Here is an 11,798-nt window from a genome sequence, read left to right on the forward strand (position 1 = left end):
TTTCCTCTCTCCTTTTCCCCCCCTGCTCTCCTCCCTTTTCCCCCCACCCCTGCAGATGAGCCAGAAGTCACCATCGAGGGCTTTGATGGCAACTGGTTCCTGAACCGCAAGGATGTGAAGCTGATCTGCAAGTCTGATGCCAACCCCCCAGCTCACACCTATGAGTGGAAGCTGTAAGTGTCCCCAGAGCCCTGCTGCCAGCAGCAAATGTCACCTCCCAGCAGGGACAAGGAGTCTCTGCAGACACCTCACTCACCCTGTGGTCACTTAGGGCCCAGTCCCATTAGTGTCAGCGGTGTCACCCCAAGGTACAGCCTGTGCCTGTGGTGGGGGTGGCTGCCAGCTCAGTGCAGCCTCAATATCCAGGGAAAATTCCCCTTTCTCACCTCCCTGGGATCATTTTCTGCCCTGGTGACGTGAGGCAGCTGAGATGTGACAAGGTGATTCACGTGCCCAGAACCACCAAGTGCCTCGGCAGCAGAGCTGGGAAAGAACCCAGGATTTCCCTGCTTTGAAAAGGCACAAGTAACACAAAATTTGTGTGTGTGTGTGTGAACAACCTTCCCCTGGAATCAGCTCCTCACGTGACTGGCATTAAACAGCAGCAATTCCTTGTCCTCAGGTTTCCAGCTTTTGGCTGAGCACACTAAAGGGACTTGAAAAGTGAGTGAGGGGTGTCTGGGCAGTCAGGTGGGAATTGATACAGCCTGATGTGGTTCTCCTGCTGCTCTTTCTTCTCTGTAAGCACTCATGTAGCTTTAAAAGAGGAAGATCAAATGGATCCTTTCTTCTTTTCAGCTGGCATTTGTCATCAGGAGAGAGGCTCTCAACATGGCTTTGCAAGGAGCACATTCTCTCTCATTCCACTTCCCAGATCAAACTGCTCAAAGTGAAAGTCTGAAGAGGATTGTTTTTCTTGCCTTTTTTCCTAGTTCTCCATCCCCAGCTCTCTCCATCTGTTGGTTCTGCCAGTCTGACTTAAAACTCTGAGGGGCTCTCTGGGTTCCTCACAACATTTCCAGGAAAGCCTCAGAGGCAAAAACGCACCCAAAAGCAGAAGAGATGCCACTTGAGGCAATTTCTGTGCCTGGAATGTAAAACCCAGCAGTGCTTTTCCTCTCCTCCCATTTGGGTGGTGATGAGCAGCAGTCAGAGGAGGCAGCAATCCCACACCACCCCTTTGAGCACCCTGTGCTCTTGTTTTTGTAGGTTCAGGGCTCTGTAGGACCATGGTTAAGGTGTTTCTCCATCAGCTTTGGGATTGTTGGCTTGATGCAGCTGGAAAAATTGTTTTCTGTACATATGGGTACATGTAGACATGCAGAATACATGCGTTTAGGCACTGCTTTACAATCCTAATTATACCCCCGTTATTCCCTTTTGTTTCTTATAAATTGCTGACAATATGTGCACATTTGGGTTGGGAGGAGGGGAAGGAATTACTTGAGTAATTTTTAATTGCCTAAGAGGAGTAATTACTTTACTTTACTTCAGTAATTAAGAACAACCAGGCCATGTGTGTCTTTTCCTAACACACAGGGGCTTTTTTTTAAATTATTTTTTTCATCTGCCTTTGTCAATTTATTTTCTGTATCTCCGGGTTTAGTTTTGCATTATTCCAGTTTCACACTTTGTGACGTGAGCAGGGCTCTAAATCAACACTGCTGTGCTTGAAATTAACCCTGTCTGATCAGGAGAGTTAAATGGGCAGGAAATTGGGTTTAAAACAAGCTCAGGTTGTGTCCCTTTCGTGCCTACATCGATGGGGATTTTCCAGCCCACATTAATGGGGATTTTCCAGCCAGCACCTCCAGCTTCCCCACCTGCCCAAGGGCAAGCACAGACCCAGAATGTTGCTGTCACCTCTGGGTGTCACCTGTGGGGTCAACCATTGTCTCTGTCCCCACCAGGCCAAACGGGACCCTGCCAGGGAGTGTGGAAATCCAGAACAACACCATCTACTTCAAAGGGCCCGTGTCCTACAGCGTGGCTGGCACCTACGTCTGCGAGGCCACCAATGCCATCGGGACACGCTCGGGCCTGGTGGAGGTCAATGTCACAGGTAGGACAGCACCTGGGCTGCTCTGCAACATGGAAAAAACAAACTGGGGAGGGACACAAAGGTGTGAGCACTTCTGTGATGGTGTTCTTAGGATGAGGGAAGAGACGAGGATCTGACTCCATGTTTCAGAGGGCTTGATTTATTATTTTATGATATCTATTATATTAAAACTATACTAAAAGACTAGAAGAAAGGATTTCATCAGAAAGCTAGCTAAGAATAGAAAAGGAATTCAATGATTACAAAAGTTTGTGTCTCGCACAGACAGTCCGGACAGCTGGACTGTGATTGGTCATTAATTAGAAACAATCACATGACACCAATCACAGATCCACCTGTTGCATTCCACAGCAGCAGATAATCATTGTTTGCATTAGTTCCTGAGGCGTCTCAGCTTCTCAGGAGAAAAAATCCTAAAGAAAAGGTTTTTCACAAAATGTGTCTGTACCACAGCACCATCTCCTCAGTCACACTGTCTTCTTTCAGGGTGGGAATCTCCTGAGGGAAATGGGGCAGTGGAGTTCTTGGCTTTGTGCTGGTGTTGCACTGGTTTGCTGTGGATTTTCTCCTTTCCTCTCGTGGTCTTTTTTCTTTCCTACACCAATTCAGTTTGTTCCCCCCTCATCTTCTGCTTTGGATTCAGAGAGATTGTTGTACATGCTAACAGCAGAGGCACGTCAGGGAGATATTGATCAGAACAAGGGGCAGGGTGAGGATGTGGACTGCCAGAAAGGCAGGAGATGGATGAGTCACTTGTCCACGATGGTGTTTGGTGTTCCTGGTGTTGGGCAATTCTCATGATTCTTCATTTGAGCTCCTTGCAGTGCTGCTCTGTGAATTCACTCACCTGCCAGGGATCCCTGTGGGTGCTGGAGGAGCTTTGGGCTCCAGGGAGGAGCAGCATCCCAGGCTGCAGGCAGTGGGAAGTGATGCTGTGATGCCACAGAGACAGAAGGGATCTGAGGGCCTGCAAAGCACTGTGGCCACAGGAGGGAGGGAAAGATGTGGGCAAGCTGAGGTAGCGTCAGGGAGAGAAAGTCATGTCAGGAAACAGCTTCGAGAGAAGAAATAACATATGGCAGTGACCTGATTTCTGAAAGTCAGAGTGACATTGTGAGACATCACCGAGGGGGAAAAGTGGCTGTGGGTGTTTCGAGAGCAGGAAAGGGACAATTATCCCATTCCTTTGGGGCAAAAGGAGCCATTTGGGTTATCAGGAAGTGACTCAGGAGGGCTGGAAGTGCTTCTTGGAGCAGTGAGGTGGGGCACAGCCACACTGCAGCGAGCTCTGGGCTGCAAACAGCCCGGACAGGATGGGCAGTGAGGTGAATGAGGTGCACTGGGTGCTTCCAAGGCACGGGGAGCACAGGACAGCCTCCCAGGGCTGTTACCTCTTGCTCTGCCCAGCCCAAGGAACTCAGAGCCTCTCCTGCCACCCCAAACCTTGGGAGTTGTCTGACCTGAGGGTGATGAAACCCCAGCCCCTGCACCAGTTTCTCTGCTGGTAAATGCTGAGCAAGCACAGAGCCGAGTCTGGGGCAGCTAAAATTAGCAATATCTCCGTGTTTGGCACCTCAGCTCCCTTCTCTAACTTGGGCAAACCAGGCTAAGCTTCCTCTGTCCAAGTGCTTGGAGGTCAATGGGTGGGATGTGATAATTAGATGCTAATTACCCGGTATTTGTTTATGATCGTTATCACTGGAGCAGGCCTTTCATTCACACCTCCTGTCCTGGATCCCTGCCTGCTGAAGTGTTCTGGTACAGCCATTTCTCTGGGGGCTGTTTCTTGTGCCAGGGAAAGGCACTGGGAGAACAAAGCCCTTTGTGCCCAGCCCTGCCCAACCACCCAAAACCAGGACAAGGTCATGGCCAAAATCAGCTGCTGGGGAGTTGTCACCTCGGTGTTCCTGGGGCAGTGCTTGGTTCAAGCTGAGCTGACTCCCTTTGGCAGCAGAAATCCATCCCACACAGTGTCCACAACCTTGGGGCATGTTTGAAACAGTGAGCAGAGCTTAAAAACCTCCAAGGTCAGCCCCAGATAGAGAGAAGGAGGTGGAGTAGGGAATGAAAGAGACTTTGAGAGTGAGAGGCTCTCACTTGCCATCCCTCCATAGCCTCTGTGTCCATTTCTTGCTGTTATTCTTGTTGCAGCTTGAATTGCTGCTAGTAAAGTCCAGGGTGGGGTGTAACTTAAGAGAAGCCCCTCCAGGCCTCCACAATTCTGCCTGTCCAGCCACCCCATATCATTTGGGGTGTCAGGGCACGAGGCACAGCCTTCTCTTTGTGTTTCCTGCCCGTTTTTGATGTGTCTCAGCACCACAGTGGCACTGAAGGTGGCTGCACCAGCTCACCTGCACAGGCTCCTCCAGACACGAGGGGCTGTGGCTTCCCCCTCTGGAATTTGGAATTGTCTCTTTTCCTGGTGTTTTTATAAAGGACTGGAAAAGAGCATTGTTCTCAGGCTCCACCAGCACAGGGCTGGCAGGATTTTTGGGGCTGTGCCGTGTCTGCCTGCCTCTAATCTCAGCTGGTTCCCAAAGGTCCTGGCTGTGGGGATGAGGTTAAATGAGAGAGAATGAAGGGCACACCCACAGCTACCCTGTGAGGAGGGATTAACAGCCAACCCCACAGGCCAGGCCTGCGCCACATAATAAAAAAAAAATCCTTTAATAATTCATGGGATCTGAATATGTTTATCCAGCTCTCCCTCAGGAGCGATTAGGCCGGTGCTGGGGAGGGCTCACCCTCCTCACTCAGCTATTACAGGTACATTTGTTTGGGTCTTGCAGGCAATTTAGGGATTGTCAGTGGACCACGAAACCTCTTTCAAGAGCTGCATGCAATAAATGGAGTTCAATCTAGTGAGCAGCCAGCCTTGGGAGGAAAAAAAAAACAACACAGAAGGCTGATGCAGAGAAAAGCCTGCAGCAGCTTTTCCCCTTTCTGTCTCCCTGTTCTACCCCCTTATGCCACCCAAAATCTTCCCTCCAGGCCCCAGAGAGGAAAATGCAGGGCTGGTCCAGCCCCCTGATGGGGAGGGCAATTTGTTCAGAGGGAGAAGGCTGAATGCTTCTCGGAGAGTTATGGAGCATTAAAGAGATTGATAAGTGGAAATTTAATATTTTATTCCAGCAATCTGTTCCCCTAATAGCTTCTCCTGCCTTGCAGGACCTTTGTCAGTCGCAGGCAAGCCATGTAGTGTGACATGTAACTATTTATTACAGGCAGTGGGTGACAGAGTAAAAGGCTGTGCTTACGGACTGCACATGTGTGGTGGTCCTGAACAGAGAACTGGCCATGGAAATTCACCTGTGTGATCCAAATCTGCATCCTGGCCATGGATATTCACCTGTGTGATCCCATTTGTGTCCTGTTTATGGACATTCACCTGTGTGATCCCATCCTGGCCATGAATATTCACCTGTCTCATCCCAATCTGCATCCTGGCCATGGATATTCACCTGTGTGATGCTAATCTGTATCCTGGTCATGGACATTCAAATGTGTGTGACCCCAATGGACATTCACACCATGGATATTCACACCTGTGCGATCCCATTTTCATCCTGCCTGTGGACATTCATGTGTGTGTGACCCCAGTGGACATTCCCACCTATGTGATCCCATTTTTATCCCGCTTATGGACATTCACACCTGTGTGATCCCATTTTCATCCTGGCCATGGATATTCCCACCTGAGACTCCCAGTTTTCAGCCTGCCCATAGAAATGGTTTTCCCAAAGCTGCGTGCACAGGGCAGGATGAAAATGGGAATTTTGGGAAATGGGAATTCCTGCACAGGGCAGGAATAGAACATTTGCATGTGGAAATGTCCATGAATTCATGAACATGGGCTTTTCTGGGTGCAGCAGAGCATGGACACACCCTGCCCCCATGCAGGAAACATTCACCCATTTGTGCACTGGCTCTAGCTAGAGGAAGCAAAAGGAGAAAGGGAAAAAATGGCAAATGGACCTGGGGAAAAAAAAGTCAAATAGACCTTTGAAGGAGACTCACAGAGCTGGGGCAGCAGGGAGAGCCTGTGCCAGCAGCTCTGCAGTCTGGCCTTGGATGTGCTACAGGCTGGGGGGGAGGAAAAGCTGGCAGGGGTTGCTGACCCCCCCTGCTTGGCTCCCAGCAGGGAGTTATTTACACACCAGCAGCGCTCTCGTCCCAGCAAGGTCACTGCAAACAGCCCTGGGGCTCTCTGGAGCTGCTGCCACACAGCACTGGCTGGGAAAAGCCCTTTCTGGGAAGCCCTAAATGCCAATTCCTGCAGCAGGTGCTCCCAAAGGCAGGCAGATTTCAGTGGGAGGATGTGGGGCCGGGGGGAGCAAGCCCCGGGGAGGGGGGGTCTGGCTGATGCTAATCCTGCAGAGTGGCTGTGCATCCTGTCTGGTGGCATCTGTGCCAGCTGCCCCCACCGGAGCAGGGCCTGACTGACAGGGGATAGGTGACCCGAGAGAGAGATTAAAGCCTAAGACACGTTTGGCATCTGGCCCGAGAGCTGTCACACTCTGAAAGGCCGGGGGCAGCTGCTGCACTGCTGGATTAGCTGCCAGTGGTTGTTCCATCCCCTCCCGCCCTGCAGGAACCCCTGGGAGGGAGGAGAAAGCTTGGAAAGCTGGAGATGGACATGGCAGAGGTGCAGGGGGGAGGGAGGAGGTCAGCAGTGCTCCGGGCTTCTCAAATTGCAGCTTTGTCCCGAGTTTTCTCCTTATCTTGCCTTGTGTACATAACTCAACACACGAGCAAAGTCCTGGGATAATTTGGCGTGGGCTGTTCCGGCAGGGAAAGTTTGCCATCAGCAATCTGGCTCCTGAGCAAACCCTGCAGGGTCATTTCTGTATTTGCTGAGGCCATCTGGGAACTGGGGAGCCCCATGAATACGTTGGAATTCAGGTCCTGTTCCTCCCTGGAGCTGCTGCTCACGTTGTGGGGATGTTTGGTTTTCCAAAGCAAAAGGAAACCCAGAGTCTTCCTCTGGAAGAGCTTGGGCTGACACATGTCCAGCAGATAATTCCTCATGGAATGGACAAATGTCCATTTTCTTGGACATTTTCTTCAGTGAAAATGACATTTTCTTCAGTGCCCGTGGCTACAGGGAGAATTTGGGCTGGTGCTGGCTTTTCCCTTGCTCCTTAGGATTGAGGGGAAAAGGAGGGTAATGGGGCTTAAAGGAAAAACATGTCCACAGGAAGCAGTCTTTTAAAATATCCCAGCAGATGAGCAGAAGAGCTTTTGAAAGCTGATTTCCAGTGGATCTGCATATCACAGAAGAATTACTGGGTGTCTAAAAATACCCTTTTTCTGATCTGGGCCCTTCCTGCTCTTGGGAGCAGCCTCCTGTCCCTCTGGGTTCTCTGATGTCTAATGAGGTTTGGCTCCCACCTCTAGCAAGGATCCCACTCCAGCCATCTCCAGGAGCTTTCTGATAGGGATAATTTCAGCTCCTTCTGTCACACAGCACTAAAATTGGCCAGCAGGTTGAAAAAAGCAGCAGATAAAAGATTGATGGACAGGTGTGATGATTTGCATGCGCCTCATTTTTATTGAAAAACAGCTTTAAGAGAAAGATGAGATTCTTTCAAACCTCTACTTTTGAAGCCACTCTTGTGATGGGGAAGGTTTGGGGAAGTTTGTGGCCTCCCTGTTCAGCCCTGGGCTGCTGCAGGAAGAGGGCAGGAGATGCCTGGAGCCTCGCAGAGGGATCAAAGGGAACCTGTGGGCTGGGCCAGGTGCCAGGCTGAGCCCGGGGTGAGCTCCTGTCTCTCTGCCGGCTCTCCCAGCTGCTGTCCCCAAGGTCTGGCTGCTGGCACAGGGACAGGAAGCTGGGCTGAATGCAACAGCTGGCAGAGCTGGGCACGGGCAGATAGTGTTGCTGCTTTAATTCCTATTCATACAGCACTCCCTCTTTTTATAAGGGCTGGGGGGTGGCAGGGGGGGGAGGCTTTTCATGCTGGCATTAAAGCCTGGCTTGTTCCCCCTCCCTCGGCTCCGCTGTCTCCTGTTTCTCCAGGCTGCTTTTCACAGGGGCTTTAATTCTCTCCAGACTCTTCCTAATGGATTTTTCACATGGGGCCCCCGAGCACACTCAGGGTTCCAGAAATTTCACGCTCCCCCCTCGGACACAAAAAAAGGGGATTCCTTTTCCCACACTTCCCCCTCTCCCCTTGGTGTTGCTCTGTTTGAAACGAGGCGGGATCCCAATTTGTGGGATTGGTGGACATTCTGGTGGTGAATGGATCTGGATGCGGGGACAGGTGACATGCTGGTGCCCGCTCACCACCTGCCATGCTGAGGCACCTGTCCCAGGGCACAGCCCCTCCTTCCTGCCCAGGAGCAGGGCAGTGTCCACCCTGTTGTGGAGCCAGCACGGGTCTGTGCCGCCATCCAGTGGCAGTGCTGGGCTCTGGAGGGGCCAGACCCCCTCGTCTCCCAACACTGACCCACCCCAGGGACCCCCAGAGCCCCCCTTGGCCCGGGGCTGGAGGGAGGATGAGGAGGGAGGAGCTCTGTGGGTGATCAGGGGGTGATTTGATCTTCCCTCTGTTTTCCTTCTTTCTTTCTTTCTCCCTGCCCACAGTCTGGGTTTGTTTTTTCTGGCATGGGGATGAGATGAGGGGAGAAAATAGATCCTGGCTTGAGGAATGTGTGAAATCCACCAGGGATGGATGGATGGATGGATGGATGGATGGATGGATGGATGGATGGATGAAAAATGGATGGATGGATGGATGGATGGATGGATGGATGGATGGATGGATGGATGAAAAATAGATGGATGGATGGATGGATGGATGGATGGATGGATGGATGGATGGATGGATGGATGTGTTCCTGCTCGTGTCCACAGTATTGGCAGTGCCACGGAGGTGGCGAGTGCTATATCAGGGGTGGGCAGCACAAAAGGCAGGGAAAAAATAAAAATCTCCTGAGAAAGGTAGGAAAACATCCCCCCTTTTCTCTGCATGCATCCAACCTGGGCTGTCAATGAGGCTTTTAACAGGAAAGTGGGCCAAGCTCCTTTAGGAATCAGGCACAGCCTTCTCCTCTCATATCTGTTCTCAGAGCTGGGGGCAGAGGGATCTCTGAGGTTTGGTAGGGGCAGAGGGAGCAGTGTGGGTGTTGTGTGGTTGAAGCTGAGCCCTCAGCAGGCAGGACCATGAGGGGATGGACGTGACTGTCCCTGGTGTCCCTGCAGAGAGGATCTGCATTAACCAGCTGGCTGGGACAGGCCTTCTGTTGATGCAACATGTGGCTTTGGCTTTCCACAGCCCAGCCCCGGCTCCCCGTGCTGCAAGACATGCCCTTGCTGCTTCTCTAAGGCTGTCTTTGGGAAAAAATGCTGGCTCCTGCCTGCACAGCATCCTGCTCCTCATTGTGGCTGCAGCAGGGACCCTCCATCTGTCCCCCAGCCCACTCTGCCCACTGGGCTGCTCTCTGTGTGGGTTCAGCCTTGGGAGGCTCTGCTCCAGGCAAGTCAGCACTGCAGAAACCAAGAGGCTGTTGTTGGGTTGATGTTTCAGGAAAGGCAGGAATTAATCATCTCCCCGGCACAAAAAAACCCTAAAACATTTATGGCTCAGGCCAGCAATTGCTCAAATTCAGTGCCCTTGTCCAAAACTGCAGCTGTTGCAGTGCCTGCACTTGGGGGAAGCTCCTTTGTCCCTCTCCCTCAGTGGCTGGGCTAAGCTGTGCCAGCAGGGAATGGAGGAGGGTGGCAGCAGTCCCCTTTGGATCTGCTGCCTCTGAGCCCCCCACAACCTTGGCTGTGCTCGGGGATGCTGACTTTGCTGCTGGGGGAAGAACTGAAGGACAGGAGGTTCCAGGGTTGGCAGAGAGGCCTTGGGGGTGGGAAAAGCACTGGGAGAGACCTCATATGCAAAAACAAGGCTGCCACAGGGCATTAACAGGGCACCTGCTGCCTAAATTGGGAGGCAGGTGAAGGGCTGAGACAACCATTTGTGTTTGATGCCTGCTGGACGCGGATGTTCAACAGGCTCTGAGCTCAGCCAGGGGCTGTACCTGTGCCCAGGAAGGTTGATTGAAGTCCTGGCTCAAACTTTATCTGTGCCAAAGTGTAGGTGTTAAAGCGCATGAAAGAGAACAGAGCTGCTTTCTCATGTCTTTCCTCTGCCTCCTTTTGAGTTATTTATTTATTTATTTATTTTTAATAGGTCAGGGTAGGAGCAAGATTAGCAGGAGGAGTGGCACTGTGCTGGCCAGGGAAGGGGAAGAAGCAGTGGGAGGGCCGTGTCCTCACGCTGCAGGGTCAGCACAAGGGCTCAGGAGCCAGCAGGGCTCTGAGCAGCCACAGGGCACCTGTGGGTGGGGGATCACAAGGTGCTGCTGCCTTGGTTCTAATCTGGGCTGGGATGTGAGGAGAGGATGCAGAGCTGCTGGGTTCACCATGGCACCTGTCTATGCCCACCCTCGGGTGGGGTTTGGGGTTTGCTCCCTGTCAGGAGCACTCTCAGGGAAGCTGGAATTCTGTCAGCTGCTCAAACGGATCGCGTCCGGACTCACAACTCAGGGCTGGTGGGATGTGAGCACACATGGAGCCACCAGGAGGGCTGGGGAGGGTAAAACCACTGCTTCCAGCCTGCTGGGCTCCTGCATGAGGCTTGGCCAGCTTGGCACGGCACCTTCCCCTTGCTGAGGACACCCCTGTTCCCCTTTCCCCAGTTTTTCCCTTCCCTGTTCCTTACCCTCATCTTCCCACCCCCTCACCCCCCCGCCCCAAACTGGCAATGAGAGCATGGAGGGGAGGGCGCGTTTCCGCATGGTTTGACACTGTTCCCCCTTCCATCTGTCTTTTCCTACCCAGAATTTCCCTACACCCCGTCTCCAATCGATGATCACAAATCCATGGTGCAGCCGAACATCCCCACACCGGTGATTGGGGGCATAGTGGGAGGCGTCTCGCTGGTCCTGCTGGTGGCTGTGGTGCTCTTTGTGGTACTCCGGCGCCGGCGTCACACCTTCAAGGGTGACTACAGCACAAAGAAGCACGTGTACGGCAACGGCTACAGCAAGGCTGGCATCCCACAGCACCACCCCCCCATGGCCCAGAACCTGCAGTACCCCGACGACTCGGACGACGAGAAGAAGCCGGGCCCCTTGGGCGGCAGCACCTACGAGGACGAGGATGAGGATGCCGGAGGAGAGCGCAAGCTGGGCGGCCCCAAAGCCTACGAGGAGGATGCCAAGAGGCCTTACTTCACCGTGGACGAGGGCGAGGCCCACCCCGAACCTTACGACGAGAGGACACTCGGCTTCCAGTACGACCCCGAGCAGCTCGACCTGGCCGACAACATGGTGTCGCAGACCGACGGCTCTTTTATTTCCAAAAAGGAGTGGTACGTGTAGCTCCACGCCCCTGTGCTACACTCACACACGCTCACACACACTCACCAACGCTCACCAACGATGCCCTCCCTCCCCTGCATCCCTCCCGCGCACGCCCCGGCCCCGCACAGACTTTTTGGATGCTGGGGGCCAGCGGGGAGGGAGGGTGGCTTTGCTTACGGATCATTTTTTGGGGAGGGGGGGCGGGGCTCGTGCGGGAGGGCGGGCGGGAGGTCGGGTAATTATTTTCTCTCGGTTTTGGTTTTTGGCTTTTTTAATTTCTCTCTTCGACGACTTTCGTCCCCTTCTGTGGTGTTTGTATTGGTCGGTGGCTTAGGTGTTACTCTTTGCTTTAACGACTGTTGCCCAGCCTGTATATTACACT

At 52.7% G+C, this 11,798-nt stretch overlaps 1 protein-coding gene across 1 annotated transcript in view; it reads left to right on the forward strand.

Moving 5' to 3' along the window:
• Positions 1 to 11,590, forward strand: part of NECTIN1 (nectin cell adhesion molecule 1) — a 61,341-nt gene extending 49,751 nt beyond the window's left edge. The window contains exons 4-6 of the mRNA XM_058819028.1: positions 56 to 173; positions 1,911 to 2,062; positions 10,893 to 11,590. Of these exons, the coding sequence (XP_058675011.1) occupies positions 56 to 173; positions 1,911 to 2,062; positions 10,893 to 11,434 (812 nt within the window). The 3' untranslated portion in view covers positions 11,435 to 11,590. The remainder of the gene's footprint in view (positions 1 to 55; positions 174 to 1,910; positions 2,063 to 10,892) is intronic.
• The last annotated feature ends 208 nt before the right edge of the window (positions 11,591 to 11,798 follow it).

The sequence above is a fragment of the Ammospiza caudacuta genome, chromosome 23 (genome assembly GCF_027887145.1).
Source record: "Ammospiza caudacuta isolate bAmmCau1 chromosome 23, bAmmCau1.pri, whole genome shotgun sequence".
Taxonomy (NCBI): Eukaryota; Metazoa; Chordata; class Aves; order Passeriformes; family Passerellidae; genus Ammospiza; species Ammospiza caudacuta.